A 16,054-nucleotide genomic window follows, 5' to 3' on the forward strand; every position below is an offset into this window, starting at 1 on the left:
GCTTAATCGTCGTGACCATTAACTACATCACTAGGCACAGCGTGATAAGAGAAGATGTCTTATCTATCGCGCTTATCTTTGGGCAGCCAGCCCAAGAGCCGAATGATATTCAAGGGATGCAGTGAAAATTATGGCGAAAAAGGGAAATGAACGAGTATCTCTTCCTTTACGATGAAATCGAGCGGGTTTGTTTGTTGGGTGTCAGCAAGCACTGCGAGGGAGGTGACACAAGTACGGTATGATATTCCCCTCATCTGAAGCTTGGGCCACTTCCGAGACGCCCGCATACGATTATCTAAGACGTGAATCGCATAACTAACTAATCAGAGAATATTGATGGATTAAGCTAGATAGCAAGATTTGATACTGCGAGGCTGTCAAGGATGCCGTTCCGTGTGTCTCGGGTGGAGATATGATTGCTCCAGAATCTTTGCCCTTCGATGCCCTCTTCTCGGCAGAGGATACCGCGATCCTCGGCCATTTCGAGCTCCTCAGCAGCTACCCCGACGCTCCATTTGAATCGCTGTGCAGCTTCTTGGGCCGTCACCGCCCGACCGAACAAGCGCCAGTCCCACGGAACAGCCTCGATGGGAGGGGTGCGACGTAGTTCTTCCATCCAGTCCTGGATCTGTCGAAGAGTCTTCTCGTCGCCCCAATCAAATCGCTGAACAACTAACAACCCACTCTTGAATTTGCGGAGACGGACAGGTAATTTTAATTTCTCCCACAGTTCTGCGGCCTTCTGAAAGTCTGAGGGACTCACAAGTTCTACCCCATTGCGTGATCGGTTGAAGACTGCCCACAGATCAATAAGGCTCATGATACCGCCTTCTCTGTGCAGAACCCCCTTGCGGTCGTCGGTCAGGTACTCGGCCAAGTCTCGAGATAATTCAGAGAGATAGAGAGACTCCGCGCCAGAGCTGAGCATGTCCTTGGTGGTAGTCATGCCCAAGGCGGCGGCGGATTCCGAAAGTACCGCACCCGTCTCCGTGGAGTTCTCTGGCGTCGTCATCCCAGATTCTCGGGCCAGGGTTTCGGCGAGGGAAACGATCTGTTTTGCTGATGCCATCAGGGCCTCCAAGTCCTCAAACGCGTTTCCAATGACAACTTCATTGTTCCGCCGCGCCTCGAGGCCACGCCGCTCAAGGCCAGCAATGCCGACTCCAGTGGATCGTGTAGGTACCGATTCATTCAACACAGGCGTGGCGTCAGACAGTCCCTGAGATAAGCTAGGTTGTGATGGTGGAGGGACAGGTGGTGCATTGTGCAACAGCCATTTCCTCTGAATCAGAGCACCCTTTAGCCTTTCATGAAATGTTTTGTCCCCGCCTTCGCGAAAAGAAAGTTTGATGCAATCTTTGATCTCAGTGTTCTTGATACTGCTTTGGTCGAAAAACGGCGCGGGAGATTCGGACCGGCTCTTGGAACCGTCACGCGCACTCGCAGAATTCCCAGGGGCCAATGGAGCCCCGCATATCTCACATTCATGGAGAGAAGGGTGGTTTACAAACGTGCAGCGAGGACATGCAATCTGAGCGTTGCTCGAGAAAGGCGACAGCCCCTGTTGGCCATTCCCCACGATCGAAGAATCCCCGTTTGGCTTTGCTATACCCGGGTTCGTCGACGAGGCCTCTCGGTTGGCCGTGGCACTGATCGCGGCCTTCAAGACAGTTGTGAAGGGAGGCTTGATCCCGCAGGCTAAACAAGGGGGCAAATTCGCCGCCGCTGTAGCCGTTGTAGGATCGAAATTCGAAGGAACCGGATTGGAAAACGAGCAGATCGGGCAGATCCAGGTCGCATTCACGGGCTTGGGAGCAAGCGGCTGGGGACCCGGAGGCTGGGAGGGGCCGTTCGTCAGTTGTGAGCGCGAGGGACTCGAGGTGGCGCTTCTCGACCTGTCAATTCGATTCTTGGGTGGTTTCGCATAGATAGTAATCTTCGGAGATGACTTGAGAAACCCAGCCTGCTACCCATAAATCATCCTGACACTCCTTGCGTCAAGAACAAAGAGACATATCGCATACCTGGCTCTCCACCCGGTCGACATCTTTCAAGTCGATGCCAACCGCGTGCTTTCGTGGCTCCTCCAACGCAACATAACAGATCCGATGGGACGTGAGGTACGCATGGCCATTTTGGTACTCGGGGATCTTGTATTTTCTGGACAGTCGTAGCCCGCACAGTTAGAGACCACACACCACTTCTTTTGCAAAGAAGAAAACAAAGAAACGCATGTCGAGTCAAAGTGCGGGGTTGCCTGCCACATACCCTTCATACAACCCCACCGCATCCTGAACGAAAAGAAGGGTCTCATCCGGTAACAGAGAGGGTCGAAGTGCAGTGGTGAGATCTAACGGCTTGAAGAACATCTAGTCGAGTCCTGACAGCATATCTCACCACCTTTGGTCAAGAAGAAGAGAGACAACGGCCGACTGCCCTCTTGACCTGGGGGGAGATAACCAACTGATAGCATGCGAGCAGGGCGCCTGTACTGCCCGCTCTCACCGCCTGCCAACACCGTAAGCGAGCCAAAGAAGCCAAAGTTGGAAACCTCCACATCTCTAAGGAAGTTGGATCCGCTGCGAGCATCTCACACTTTCCATCAACCACTGCATCAACAGATAGGAAGTATTATTGTTGTGTGATCCTGTCTATCTTCTTTATCATAAGAAGAAGCTTTCTCTCATCTAAAAAAGTCCTAAGCCTCTGTTTTCACTGTGCTTGGAATCTCTTTTTGAGTTTCCACACAAACCCCAGCTGTAGGATCGTTTGACTTGATTTTCTTTTCTCTTTTCTCTTTTATCTTCTTTCTGCGTTCTTTCCTTAGTGCTGCTTTGCTTTCAAGATGAGTTCTGGTATTCCCCCATGGCGTGTCACAGCCTCAGCAACTGCAACAGCCACCCACTATCCCACACATGGTAAGCGGATGAACCCAGGAAGAAAGTCACTAGGTGGCCTTGTTACTAACTTTGGTGTCTTTCCTAGCAACCCCAGCATTTATCCCAGTACAGGCGCGCCGTAGCTTTGCTCAGAATGCCCAAGTGTCAACTCCAGCGGCTCCTGTCTCTAATCCCGCTCCATCGCAGCCTTCGGATTCGCAACCTCGCAAAAAGGTCGACTGGCCGTTGCCGGTTCGTATGTACGTGCAGCGGTGCTTTGCATCTGAAAATCAAATTTCGGGTGTGAGCAGAGAAGAGATGGAAACCAAACTGAAAGCCGTCATTACCGAGGCTGCGGATGCCGACCGGCTCTCCGAGGTCGACTGGGACCACCTGCCTCTGCCACAAGTCATGATCCAGAACGAACGGATCAAGAGCCTCACTAACCCTGCTGTGTCCGCCTGGGGCGGTGCATCCATCATGGCCAGCCCATCCAATAAAAGAAAATCTATCGAGGCATCGCTGCCCCGCGAGACGGACACCTCTCCGCCCTGGAGACAGACTAACCATCGCAATGCTTTTGAAGATCGCGTCACTTATCCCAAAGCAGATAAACGACAGAAGATTGATATGAAGAACCTCAGTAAGTCCAAAACTAATCTCGAGATGCGGAAAAAACGATTTGAGGATCCTCGTGCCGGGTACGGATCGTCACCAGCCTCTAGCCGTGGAGACTCCCCAGCCGCGGATGCGCATCGTGGTCCGATCGTGGGTAGATGCCAGAATCTGGAGAAGAACTATTTCCGTTTGACGTCGGCGCCGAACCCGGACACGGTGCGACCCTTGGCGGTGCTTGAGAAGACGCTGGACCTGCTCAAGAAGAAGTGGCGCAAGGACAATAACTACGGCTACATCTGCGATCAGTTCAAATCCCTCCGACAGGATCTGACCGTGCAGCACATCCGGAACGAGTTCACCGTCAGTGTCTACGAGATCCATGCCCGCATTGCCCTGGAGAAAGGAGATCTTGGTGAGTATAATCAGTGCCAGACCCAGTTGCGCGCACTGTACCGGCAGCAACTCGGCGGCCATCCGACGGAATTCAAGGCCTATCGTATTCTCTATTTCATTCACACTCGCAACTGGACGGCCATGAACGATGCCCTAGCCGATCTAACCGCAGCAGACAAGCGAGACCCTGCTGTGAAGCATGCTTTAGATGTTCGTTCCGCTCTGGCGCTGGGCAACTACCATCGCTTCTTCCAGCTCTACCTCGATACCCCCAACATGGGGGCATATCTCATGGATATGTTTGTCGACCGTGAGCGGCTGTCGGCCCTCGCTGCCATCTGTAAAGCGTAAGTCTTTTTTTTTCCCTTCGTTTTCTTTCCAGTCCACTGCTAATCCACCCTAGGTATAAGCCGGACGTAAAGATTCGCTTCATCACCGAGGAACTTGGGTTTGAGTCGGACGAGCAAGCCGCACGGTTTATCCTGGACCACACCTCTGCCGATCTGCTCCAGGAGCAGGGCGGCCTGGTCAAGCTCCTCACGGGGAAGGCTGGGCAACTGTTTGAAGTGGCCCGAGCCGAAGCGCACCGGGTCGTCGACATCAAGGGGCAGATTTAGAGCCGATCCCCTCTCACTTTCTCCTTTTGTTCTCGTGCTCTTTTTTTTTTTTTTTTTTTTTTTTCTTCTTTTGCTATGTTTTGCTATGCGAGGCACTACAAACTTACTCGCGCTGGACGTATTCCTAGACACCACCAGCCTTGTTTGATATACCCATTTTTTGATTTTCTGGCGCAGGACGGGTTGGGATAGTACAGTAGGTAACTGTAGGTAGTACCTTAGCATTTGTTGAATCCAATTTCTATTCTCTGATCCTACCACAGTACTCCGCTGAAGCCATAATCGACTGGTACTCCGTATACTCCGTATACTCCGTACAAAGCAACACTGTGGATACGCTCCACAGTCCTTTGTCCGACCTCGCAACCCCACCAGACATACGTAAGATATGGTAGAAGTAGTGAAGATGGATATAGATGGCTAGAATTTGCCCATGGTCTATAGTGTAATATCTAATAGGTATCAGTCTAGACAACTACATAAGTACTTCACGTATACCGAAATTACATACCTACCTAGGAATGGAGGTACTTATGTAGTAGTACTGTAGATACTCTAGTAACTACCTAGTAGGTATGCAGAGCCAGATCTACTAACGCCACATGGTATCCAATCAATACGAGAACAGCATAAAGAATTTAGTATAGAGTACTTCAGCTATAGATTTATCGAATTAAATCATCTCATTCGCTCCCCTTCCCCCTAATCTTGCGACCTAATTTTCGACCTAATTTTGGCGTTTGTGTTCCTTTCTTTCAGCTCCTCTGCGACCCATGGCTCTGGGCGCACACGTTGCGGAATGGAATCGAACCGCCCAACCCAAGATCTGTGGCTAGACTTTTAGGTCTGTAGCACCGTACCACATACTACAGCGTCTTCGAGTGCCAGTGCCTAGATCTGCCTATTATATCACATATCACGTACTAGGCATTAAGAAGCATGTAACTAATAATTGACTGGGCTTATACCAACCTATAGCGAGGTAACGACTACATATACTATCACTTCATCCGACCCTCCCAATAATCTTCTCGCCACTCACAGGCGCGCTGTCAGGGGCCAACCAAACTGCCAGTCGCCAATAATTATTCTCTGCTCACCCGTGGTCGAGCTGATCCAGCGGCTGCCACCACCACAAAGGAGGGGGGGGGGAAAGAGAGGAGAAAAAAAAAAGGAGATCTTTTCCTGCATCTACTGCATCTATCCCTCTCTCCGTTATTCTCTCTTGTCTTCCAGATAACCGAATAGTTGATTTCTCTTCCAAGTCTGTCAGGTCAGACTAGTGAAGAAATGAAGGTCTGTTCTTCTAACTCTTGTCTTGTTCTCTGCCCCTCCTGCCTCTCCCGCCCCTCGTTTAAATAATAAACACCCCGATCGCGCGTGCTGACCCTGACTGATGCTGACACTATCGCCCTTGCTTCTTCATCCCAGGCCATCCGACGCTCGCTCAAGGGGGATAAGGATCCCAAACCCCATCACCACCATATCTCCATCACTCCCAAGTCTGCCATTGCCATCCTGCCTCCCAAGAAAGTGAGTCTTTCTTCGATCTTTTTTACTCCCCTAGTACTCCTCCGTACTACCGCCCTCCTCCCTTCCCTTCCCTTCCCTTCCCTTCCCTTGTTTTCTCTCTCCCCGCTCCTCTGTGTTTCACCTGCGCACTGTGGAGCTTTTTTCTTTCTTTCTTTCTTTCTTTCTTTCCTTTTTTTTTTCCCCTCTCACCTTCGCCTTTCTTTTTTTTTCCGGGAGAGAGAGAGAGAGAGAGAGAGAGAGAGAGAGAGAGAGAGAGAGAGGCTTGGCGATTGCGGAAGAAAAGAAAAAAGTCCCTATCTTGCGTTGAGATCGTCGACGAAACGGCTGGCTGATCGCTCCTTTCTTTTTCCTCTTTTTTTTTCTTTACTTCAGGTTATCAGAGCCCTCTACGATTACCAACCGGAAGCCGGGAACGCGCAGGAATTGGCCTTCAGCAAGGGCGACTTCTTCCACGTTATCAGCAGGGAGGACGATTTGGATTGGTACGAGGCGTGCAACCCTCTCATCCCTAGCGCCAGGGGGCTGGTCCCGGTCTCGTTTTTCGAGGTGATTGGGAAGAACGAACGCAACAGCGACGACTCCATCGACCTTCATAAGAAAGAGCATCACGACTCGGGTTTCGCCGACCGCGCCCCTGCTTTTGTCCCGTTCGCGGAACCCCCGGCATCAACGATCGCTACGACGACGACAGTGACGACCACCACACCACCACCCCCACCAACAGCAACAAACTCGACCGTCCCTCCGTTGGGTAGTTATAACAGAATGTCTGCCCTCAAGGGAGCCGGGCCTATGGTCTACGGTATCGTTCAGTATGATTTCCAGGCCGAGCGCCCCGACGAGCTGGACGCCCGCGCCGGCGAGGCCATTATCGTCATTGCCCAGTCCAACCCCGAGTGGTTTGTCGCGAAGCCTATCGGTCGCCTTGGCGGGCCAGGCCTGATCCCCGTCTCCTTTATCGAACTGCGCGACATGCAGACCGGGCAGGCTGTCACCGATCCGCTCGAGGCCGTCCGTCGCGCCGGTGTCCCCAAGGTGGAGGAGTGGAAGAAGATGACCGCCGAGTACAAGAACTCCAGCATTACCCTCGGCAAGATCGACTCCGCCGCCTCGGGGGTTCAGTCGGCAACCGCTGGCATGGAGAAGATGTCCATGACCAACAACAACAACAACAACAACAACAACAACCATAATAGTTACGCCAGTCACACCAGCCAGAACGGCACTCACCAGGTATGTTTTCAATTCCTTTTATACCCTTTTTTCCATCTTACAGCACCACTAAAAGTTAAGAACTACCACCAGCGCAATCCCAGCAAGGTCTCGCAGCAAGCCGCCGCGGTTGCGGCCCCCCCCCAGAACTATCTGCTCGCGCCCGTAGCTGCCTCCATCCCCCGCTACTGCTTCGACAACGACAAGTACTGGTACATCATCGAGGCGAAGATGGAAGATGGTCGCTGCTGGGAGCTGTCGCGCTACTATCACGACTTTTATGATTTCCAGATCGCCCTGTTGACCCAATTCGAGGACGAGGCCGGCAACAAGGGCAAGCCGCGCACCCTGCCGTTCATGCCCGGCCCCGTCACCCACGTCACCGACGCCATCTCCAACGGTCGCCGACAGAATCTGGACGAATACATCCGAAAATTGCTTTCCATGCCGCCGCACATCGCCCGCTGCCAGCTGGTGCGCCAGCTGTTCGCGCCACGCGCCGGCGACTTTGAGATTGATCCTAACGTCTTTGGCGAGGATGCCCGCTACTCCGCCGGTTCCCACCACTCCTCCTCCGTCCCGGACGGGTCGCGTAGTGCCTCCCGCCAGTCCTCTCATCATCAGATGGCCGTGGCCGCCGCCGCCGCCACCACCACCACCACCACCGGGCCCCAACCTGACCGTGGCTCCCATCATCGCTCCCAGCCATCGCTGTCCCAGACAAATGGCAACCACAACGGCGCCGCTCCCGCGGTCACCCCCACCCCCGCAGCTGCTATCCCTCCCTCCCGGACGGATCTCCAGGGCCAGACGATGAACCGCCAACCCAGTTCGCTGACGCAGGTCTCAACTACGTCAAGCAGCGGTGCGATGAAGATCAAGGTGTTCTTCCAGGACGACCTGATCGCCATCCGCGTGCCCAACGATATCAACTTCCAGCAGCTCAAGGAAAAGCTGATGGACCGCCTGAAGCTGACTGATGATATCATGGTGCAGTACAAGGACGAGCCCTCGGGCTCGTATGCCGACATGCTGAGCGATCACGATCTCGATATGGCGATACAGCGTAATTCCAAGCTGACGCTGTATGTTGGATTCCCAATATCTTTCTCTTTTTTTGCGAAAAATCTTTCTATCTTGAAAATAGATCCCCCTCCACCCCCCACTAAACTAACCCTTTCACGTCCTTTTCTCTTTTATTCTTCTCATAGGGCTTCGTTTTTGACACGGCGTATCGGCGTTGGGAGGTTTGCCGTGGACGATCGGCCTGGAGCGAAAAGATCTTTTTGCAAAGCGACTCTTGGGTTGATCGATGACCAGAATGATTTGATGCCCAGACATGTTGATGTGATATGTACTGCATTTTTTTTTTCTTCTTCATTCTCCTTGCCTGCATCTATTTTTTGGTCATACCATTATCGTCTCGTGCTGCTGTCTGATCCATACCCTGATTAGCGAGCATGTGTGACATGTACATATTCTGCATATAATTGTACTGTACAGAACTGGTAGATTGACGTACTAGACATAGGTTTAGGAGCACGGAGTAACTACGGAGTACAAAGTACCAAGTACTTTTGTAGTAGGACTACATACTAATGCATACTGTTATCGGAATTGCCGCTCTCAGTCACATGACCCATCTTCCGAAGGTTTGCCGTTCCGTTTCGCCGCGGAAGAGAATAACAAGCCTGGACAAGACTTTGCATACGGTTGGATAAGCGCAGAGCGTTCTCGTTTCTTCTTTCTCCTGTCTGTTTTTCTTCTTCTCTGCGATTTCGGGTGTGACTCGGAACTCCATATATACCGCCTCCTCCGCATGTCCTATGTCCTACCCCGTTATTGAAAGCGTACAAAGACTACCATGACACGGGTCAAGATCTGCGCGGATTGTCTGCAGAAGACTCTCCTTCCGACTCGACGGGCTGCCGGCACGCTGCGAGCGAGAGAATGGAGACGCTGTGTCCATTTGCGGGGGCGAGCGATCCCTCCAGTTCCTACAGTTCCTACAGTTCCTACCTACCCGACTAGATCTATATCTTCAGGGCAAGGAATTTCGGTACAGAAGAGATTTGCATCTGGAGCAGCAGAGGCTGTAGAGGTTGCAGTTGCAGGGGAGGCAGTTGCAGGGGCATCGACAGGCGGTCCGTTGCACGAATATAATCGGCGGGTGGCGGAGGGGCGACTTCGCGACGATTCATACCAGAGGGGTAAGCTGTCAGCTGGGGGAGAATGTCTTATTAATCTTTTTTTTTTTTTTTCTGTTGAACTCTCGTTGACCGGTTAGGTCTCATTCAGAATCTGCAGAACCTCTACGAAGCGCTAACAACCTACCATCCACCCCGGGTGGTACATCCGAGTGTCGAGTCGCTGGATCCAAAACCCAAGTCGTTCTTCGGGTCACTGTTTGGTGGTGGGAAGGTTCAGACAGCGGCGGGGACAGCGGTGCCCGCCGACTTGCCCAAGGGGTTATATATGTACGGCGACGTGGGGTGTGGCAAGACGATGCTCATGGATCTGTTCTTCGACACGTTGCCGCCGAACATCACGTCGAAGAGCCGGATCCATTTCCACAACTTTATGCAGGATGTCCATAAGCGGATGCACGTCATGAAGATGAAGCACGGTAACGACTTTGACGTCTTGCCGTTGGTGGCGGCCGATATTGCGGAGATGTCGAGCGTGCTCTGCTTCGACGAGTTTCAGTGCACAGATGTCGCTGATGCCATGATTTTACGAAGGTATTTCACATCTCTTTTTCATCCGCTATTTATTGACAGCTTTTGCTCAACTTCAGGCTGCTTGAATCCCTCATGTCGCACGGAGTCGTCCTGGTGACGACCTCCAACCGCCACCCCGACGATTTGTACAAGAACGGCATCCAACGGCAATCCTTCATCCCCTGCATCGAGCTGCTCAAGAACGACCTCACGGTGCTGAACCTCAACTCACCCACGGACTACCGCAAGATCCCCCGCCCCCCGTCGGGCGTGTACCATACCCCGCTGGGCTCCGACGCCGAGCAGCACGCAGACAAGTGGTTCGCCTTCCTGGGCGACCCGAACGGCGATCCGCCGCGTCCCGCCCAGCAGGAGGTCTGGGGGCGGACCATCCATGTGCCCCTCGCCAGCGGGAAAGCAGCGCGGTTCTCCTTCGACCAGCTCATCGGGAGCGCGACGGGGGCGGCCGACTACCTCGAGTTAGTCCGGCACTACGACGCTTTTATCGTCACGGATGTCCCGGGGATGGATCACACGCAGCGAGATCTAGCGAGACGATTCATCACGTTTATTGATGCAGTATATGAAAGCAGAGTAAGCTTTGCCCTTCTTCATGATTTTTTTTTTCTCTTTTTAATGTTTTTCTCGCAAACAGGCAAAACTCGTCCTTACCACCCAAGTCCCCCTGACACACCTCTTCCTCGGGGACAAAGACGTCAAGAGCTCGGTGAAAGACGACTCGGACGTGTCGGACGCGATGCGCAATCTGATGGATGATCTAGGCCTGTCCATGACGGCGCTCAAGTCGACCTCGATCTTTAGCGGAGACGAGGAACGGTTCGCCTTTGCGCGGGCGTTGTCGCGTCTTACGGAGATGGGGAGCACGCATTGGGTGGAGAGGGGGTTAGATCTATCGGGAACGGAGGATTAGTGAACTTGAATACATAGGATCTATCACGTAGTCAACTGCATATATTACTGTCGACATCCCTTGCAGAATGACATGAAGCAAGGAGGTATTGTATATAAGGAATGCTGGAATGTAAATATATATTCAACTCAACGTAAGCTGTAGTGATTTACTAACTACTGACACTCACTACCTATAGTTACGGAGTATCATGAACCTCAATATACTCTATCTACTTCACAGCGTAGTGGCCATCAACATGGTCTACTACCGCACGCTCGCCCGCATCGAGCCCGAACTGGGCACCTTTATCAACGAGTAAGCTTACCAATGAAGTCAATGGAATACAGATACAATATTGAAAAGGTAGATACTACCACCAGATGGAAGATAACATCACGGGCGACGCGCTGGCGGCCTTTTGCAACGATCAGACCGTGATGACTCGCGAAGGCTCTCTCCGCGGTTCAGGCAAATACGCCATTCGCGATGCGCAGAGTATCCGGCCGAACGCTTCGAAGGATGTACAGCCTCATGTAAAGTTGACTAGAAAAAAAAAAAAACCTCATTCCTAGAGCGTTTGCTGATGATTAATTAGCACTTCCCGTTCTATGCAACCGTTGGCCTTGACAATGAGACACAGAAACAATATCGGGTTCGGGGCGTCGTGAAGGAGACGTATCCGAATGGAACGTGTCTGGCGAATTTGTATTTTTATTTTTATTTTTATTTTTTTTTCTCTCTCTCTCTCTCAGAATATAAGATATATGTATGCTAATGTATATGTATAGGTTTGGCACCGATTTCACCGTCGAGAAGGAGAATGGAACCGCCCAACTTCGACCGGAGAGTGGTTCGCTGCTGGTCTTGGATATTCGATATGAGAACACGACGGAGATGGCGTGTGAGGATTTCTAATAGAGCAAGAGATAGAAAGAGGAAAGTGTTACATATATAGTGAGTAAGTATGAAAGTACTTCAATTGATAGATTCATTGTTCTAGGCTAGGGCTAGCGAGATTAACCCTAACTCTTCCAGAGAGACTATATGACATCTAAATAGGGCATATAAGAGTCAACTGTAGGTATTAAGCATCAATATAGGTACTGATTTATTTGAATAAGAATACCAAGATGTTTCTAGAAATACTCGAGATCTGGTCTATAGAATCGATTCATATTCATATTGATATTGATATCAAATATAACTAGTCAATTACTGTCTATACCTTATGTATATTTTCTCATCTAATCTATACACTCAACCAACCAGCCTTTAACCATATACAGAGCATGTTCTGATGTCTGAGTAGATCTGGTATTAAGACAATTATAGAACAGGCAGTGCCGTGGCTGAACACGAGGCCAAAGCAAGTCTCAGATTAGAATGTCTAAGCGAGATCTCCAGGGTCTTGTTAAGACATACTACATATAACTATTTGCTATTCTGATTTACTCAACCAAGTCTTACTACTACTTCTACTACAGAGTGAAATACCAAGTCTATAATAAAGTCATTTCTACGATAATGTCCCCTCCCGTTCCTCCCCGAATTCCACGCCGGCCAGTTCCGACTGCCACTTCCATTTCCCCTTCAACTTCTGCTTCACCCATTACAATCTGCCCCGAGAACGACCCCCTCTACGCCACTGCCTTCTGGTACTCTATCCCTGGAGTTCCAGGCTTCGAGACCTGCTCGCACTGCTACGCGTCGCACATCCGCCAGACCCGCTGGGCCGATCGCTTCCACGGCGAGCTGCAGGCGCCGACTCTCACGCGTCGCTGTCGCTTCAACACCCCCCGCGCGCGGCAGCTGTGGTCGGAGGCCCTCCGCCGCGACGACTGGGCGTCTGTGAGTGCGTACTGGGCCCGTCGGGCCCAGATCGCCGACTGCCAGGGCGCCCGGGGCCTCGCTGCAGACGTCGGCACGCAGTGGTTCCATCCCACACACCGCGATATCGACGGCTTCGGCATCTGCGCAGCCTGCTATGAGGATCTGGTGTGTGGTACCTCCCTCGCGGGGCGGTTGACGCCTGCAAACCCCGGGCAGCCTGCCGGAGAGCTCTGGAGCTGTAAGATGACGCCGTACCTGCGTCGGGTGCTGCTGCGTGCGGCTACCCACAACGACTGGGTGGCCTTCTCCGTGGCTGCTCTGCAGGCAGCGCGGCTGCCTGCCTGCCCTGGGAGTGCGGGAGTGGCTGCTTCCAAGCGCAGCTGGTTCCAGCCCGTCCCGGCGATTGATGGGTTGGTGGTATGTGAGACGTGCTATATCAACAACGTAGCCGCCTCCTTTATGGAGACGAACTGGGTGGCCGTCCCCGCGGCGCCGGCTTTCACCGCGGCGGGCTGGCAGACCCGGGTGTGTGGGTTCTCGGTTCTCCCGCTGAAGATCGCCTGTCTCAAGGCGACGCAGGATCAAGACTACCCCTTGCTGTGGAGGGCGGCAAAAACTATCTTCAGTACGCCCTACTGCGCCCCGGCGGGGATCGAGAACGGGACATGGCACCGCCTACGCTGCGGACAGGATCTGGAGTTTGAACTCTGCGCGCAATGCATGGCGGGGATTATGGTTCCGTTCGGGTTCGGCGATCGCTTCGTACAGATTCCATTCCCTGCAGGTACCAAACGACTATGCGATATGAACACTTCGGCGCCCCGCCAGCGCGACTACTACCGCAAACTCGACGAGGCCGTCAGTCTAGGCGACTTTACCTGCTTTGAAACCTACGCGAGGCGCTTCGCGGGCGTCCCGCCCTGCCCGACATACAACATCGTCAAGGGCTGCCACCGGTGGTACGGGAATGACGAGTTCCTTGCCTGCCAGCAGTGCTGGGAGGAGTTTGTGCGCGACACCCCACTCGCCAACAACCTAGTCCATAAGGGCGTCGTTCTGCCCGACGGCGCTTGCTGCGATCTGTACTCGCCTCGTATGCGCCAGTTGTGGATGCAAGCCTGCAACACGGGGGATCTCGCCTCCTTCACTGCCGCAGCCCAACACCGCACAAGTGTATACGCGCAGACAGTCCCGCACATGCAGGAGCTGCTGGCGATGGCGCGGATGCGGCTCGCGCAGAAACAGACCCTCCTCTTCTCCTCTGTCATGCTGCAGGGGGCGAATAATATCGTCGAGGCGTCGCGCGCCCCGCGAACCCAGACAACCACCTATGGCAACTCGCAGGTCGGGTACCATGCTACCCCGGCGGGGGCGCAGGGAGCAAGGGACTGGCATCAAGCGAACAACATCACTGTTGTACCGGGGAACGAGATGGTGGTAGTGGCTCAGTTGGAAGCCATGTGGAAGGAAGTGGAGTAGAATTTACTTGGAGAAGTTTACAAGGTACGCCTAAGAAGTTTACAAGGTACTTAATTTTATATTTATGCCATTCTATTCAATAAAGCAGTGTAATACTTTGTACAAACCACGCTATTCAAAGCAGAACAAGAGTGTGTCCCATTCTGCACCGAACGTAGGAAGTGAACGAGAAACAGATTCTCCTCGGCAGTGATTTGTAGCGAGGAATCGAGGAAGGTATACTCCTTTCTCAGGATATCCAATGCCAACAAAGCCGCAATGGAAGAACTATGCAGCCCCTCGTAATGTGGCCAAGCGCGTAAGAGCCTGATAGCTCTGACGCGGAGGGAGATGTCCGGACACCGCGTGGCAAGAACGTACATGTTCGCAATGACGCCATGGTTGAGCACCAACGTCGGCCGATGCGAAAACCCCGCCAGGTGGGATTCGTGCGCTTCCAGGACGGCGCGGTACTCTGGGATAAACGAGGGGGGAACGGGGCCCTGGAAGAGACAGGTGCGGAGGACTAGGATCTGGCCGATGGTGAGACAGTGCATTATGTGTGCTCCGCGGCGGTGTTTTTCAGTCACGAGGACATGCGTCGATGTGAATAGGGCTAGACGCTCGGCGAACTGGGTGAAGGCGGATAGGAGCCGGCCCTGGGTGAGATGGAGGGACGCGTACTCGGACTGGGCTACGGGCTTGGTGGGGAACAGGGCCAGCACGGTGGAAATAAACGGGATGCCTCGCTCTAGTAAACTGGCTAGTACTTCTTGGGCGTGGTCGAGGGTGGTGAAGGGGGGTCCGTCGCAGGGTGGCAGTAATCTATCCAGAGGGAGGGTGTTGTCCGTGCATAGAATCGGGTGGCTTGCTGCCCCGTACAGCGAGGCTTGGATGTCTAGTCGCCGGAAGACGGCGATGAGAGACGGATCGACCGAGTCCAGCTGGCCGTGCGTCTCTAGCTCGGCGATGATGCGCAGCCCGCTGCGGAGATGCATCCATGCTCGGTGGTAGTGTGTTCGGAGCACGTCTGCCAGGACGAAGAGCAGACAGCAGAGCAGGACGATCGACCGGAGTTGGGGATCGTGCGAGGCGAGCCGCCGGGCGAGGAGCGCCACGGCCCGAGTCGACTGCTGCAGGGAGAACAAGCGCACTCGTTCCGTGCACAAGACGGCGTCCGACATCTGCATGCCGTGTTCTTCGCACTCCTCGTGCACGGCGCTCAGCATGTTGACCGCGTGGAAGACGGCCGCATCGTAGCGGTACAGCTGCAGCACGCGCTGCTGCCAGAAGGGAGCATCAAAAAGACCTGTCAGGCTGGCAATCAACCGGTGCTGGAAGTAGCTGAAGCAGCGCCGTTCGTCGGCGGTCATGGGCAACCCGCGAGTCGCGATATCGGAGATGTCAGCGGCGGCAGCAGCTGTCGTACTGACAGAAGCAGACGCAGTGCGCGGTAATTTGTGTACATTGTAATCGTAATCGCATGTCCACCCAGCAGACCGGCAGTTGATACAGCTTCCAGGCGCCTCGTCGCATTTGATATGCCGGATGCTATCCATCAAGCACTATCAGTACTAGTACTAGTAAGGGGAGATCCCATATGGACGTCTTACCGGCAAGCCTGACAGCCGTTTCTGGACCGTGCCGCGTAAGCCTTCTTGCGATTGCCTCTCGCCATCCCCCGTAGCTGCAATCAGCCTGGTCTTCTGGTCTTCTTGAGGCGAGAAACAGTCGTTGAAGGTGAGACGACGCTCTGGGTCGGTCACGTGAGATAATCACTAAGCGCATTGGGTTAGCGCGCTACTCAACCAATAAGAATCAAGATACTGCCCACCCGCCCCGCTGTCTGACGGTAGAGCCAATCACAGATTAGAGATCGCC

General features: G+C 53.2%; 7 protein-coding genes across 7 annotated transcripts; 5 read left to right on the forward strand and 2 right to left on the reverse strand.

Annotated features, from left to right (window-relative positions):
* Positions 1-346: 346 nt before the first annotated feature.
* Positions 347-2,369, reverse strand: ASPZODRAFT_66606 (hypothetical protein; the record flags this gene model as incomplete). The annotated part of the gene is made up of 3 exons (XM_022729389.1): positions 347-1,966; positions 2,025-2,160; positions 2,269-2,369. The coding sequence occupies 3 exons, from the start codon at positions 2,367-2,369 to the stop codon at positions 347-349; spliced, it is 1,857 nt and encodes a 618-aa protein (XP_022580910.1).
* Positions 2,370-2,845: 476 nt separating this feature from the next.
* On the forward strand, positions 2,846-4,507 carry ASPZODRAFT_142221 (hypothetical protein; the record flags this gene model as incomplete). Its single annotated transcript, XM_022724829.1, has 3 exons — positions 2,846-2,918; positions 2,986-4,237; positions 4,294-4,507. The coding sequence occupies 3 exons, from the start codon at positions 2,846-2,848 to the stop codon at positions 4,505-4,507; spliced, it is 1,539 nt and encodes a 512-aa protein (XP_022580911.1).
* A 910-nt stretch (positions 4,508-5,417) lies between these two features.
* Positions 5,418-8,421, forward strand: ASPZODRAFT_25529 (hypothetical protein; the record flags this gene model as incomplete). Its single annotated transcript, XM_022728008.1, has 5 exons — positions 5,418-5,803; positions 5,939-6,040; positions 6,413-7,273; positions 7,334-8,337; positions 8,400-8,421. Exons 1-5 carry the CDS (start codon positions 5,798-5,800, stop codon positions 8,419-8,421), a joined length of 1,995 nt encoding a protein of 664 aa, XP_022580912.1. The 5' UTR covers positions 5,418-5,797.
* A 524-nt stretch (positions 8,422-8,945) lies between these two features.
* ASPZODRAFT_132505 (hypothetical protein) lies at positions 8,946-11,024 on the forward strand. Its single transcript, XM_022723037.1, has 4 exons — positions 8,946-9,462; positions 9,540-9,993; positions 10,050-10,566; positions 10,628-11,024. Exons 1-4 carry the CDS (start codon positions 9,117-9,119, stop codon positions 10,901-10,903), a joined length of 1,593 nt encoding a protein of 530 aa, XP_022580913.1. The 5' UTR covers positions 8,946-9,116; the 3' UTR covers positions 10,904-11,024.
* Positions 11,025-11,141: 117 nt separating this feature from the next.
* ASPZODRAFT_16172 (hypothetical protein) lies at positions 11,142-11,800 on the forward strand (the record flags this gene model as incomplete). The annotated part of the gene is made up of 4 exons (XM_022726538.1): positions 11,142-11,200; positions 11,253-11,418; positions 11,481-11,590; positions 11,674-11,800. 4 exons carry the CDS (start codon positions 11,142-11,144, stop codon positions 11,798-11,800), a joined length of 462 nt encoding a protein of 153 aa, XP_022580914.1.
* Positions 11,801-12,409: 609 nt separating this feature from the next.
* Positions 12,410-14,194, forward strand: ASPZODRAFT_151960 (hypothetical protein; the record flags this gene model as incomplete). Its single annotated transcript, XM_022725797.1, has 1 exon — positions 12,410-14,194. The coding sequence occupies one exon, from the start codon at positions 12,410-12,412 to the stop codon at positions 14,192-14,194; it is 1,785 nt and encodes a 594-aa protein (XP_022580915.1).
* Positions 14,195-14,256: 62 nt separating this feature from the next.
* On the reverse strand, positions 14,257-15,851 carry ASPZODRAFT_16174 (hypothetical protein; the record flags this gene model as incomplete). Its single annotated transcript, XM_022726540.1, has 2 exons — positions 14,257-15,724; positions 15,787-15,851. The coding sequence occupies 2 exons, from the start codon at positions 15,849-15,851 to the stop codon at positions 14,257-14,259; spliced, it is 1,533 nt and encodes a 510-aa protein (XP_022580916.1).
* Between the last annotated feature and the right edge of the window lie 203 nt (positions 15,852-16,054).

Source organism: Penicilliopsis zonata (assembly GCF_001890105.1).
Source record: "Penicilliopsis zonata CBS 506.65 unplaced genomic scaffold ASPZOscaffold_7, whole genome shotgun sequence".
Taxonomy (NCBI): domain Eukaryota; kingdom Fungi; phylum Ascomycota; class Eurotiomycetes; order Eurotiales; family Aspergillaceae; genus Penicilliopsis; species Penicilliopsis zonata.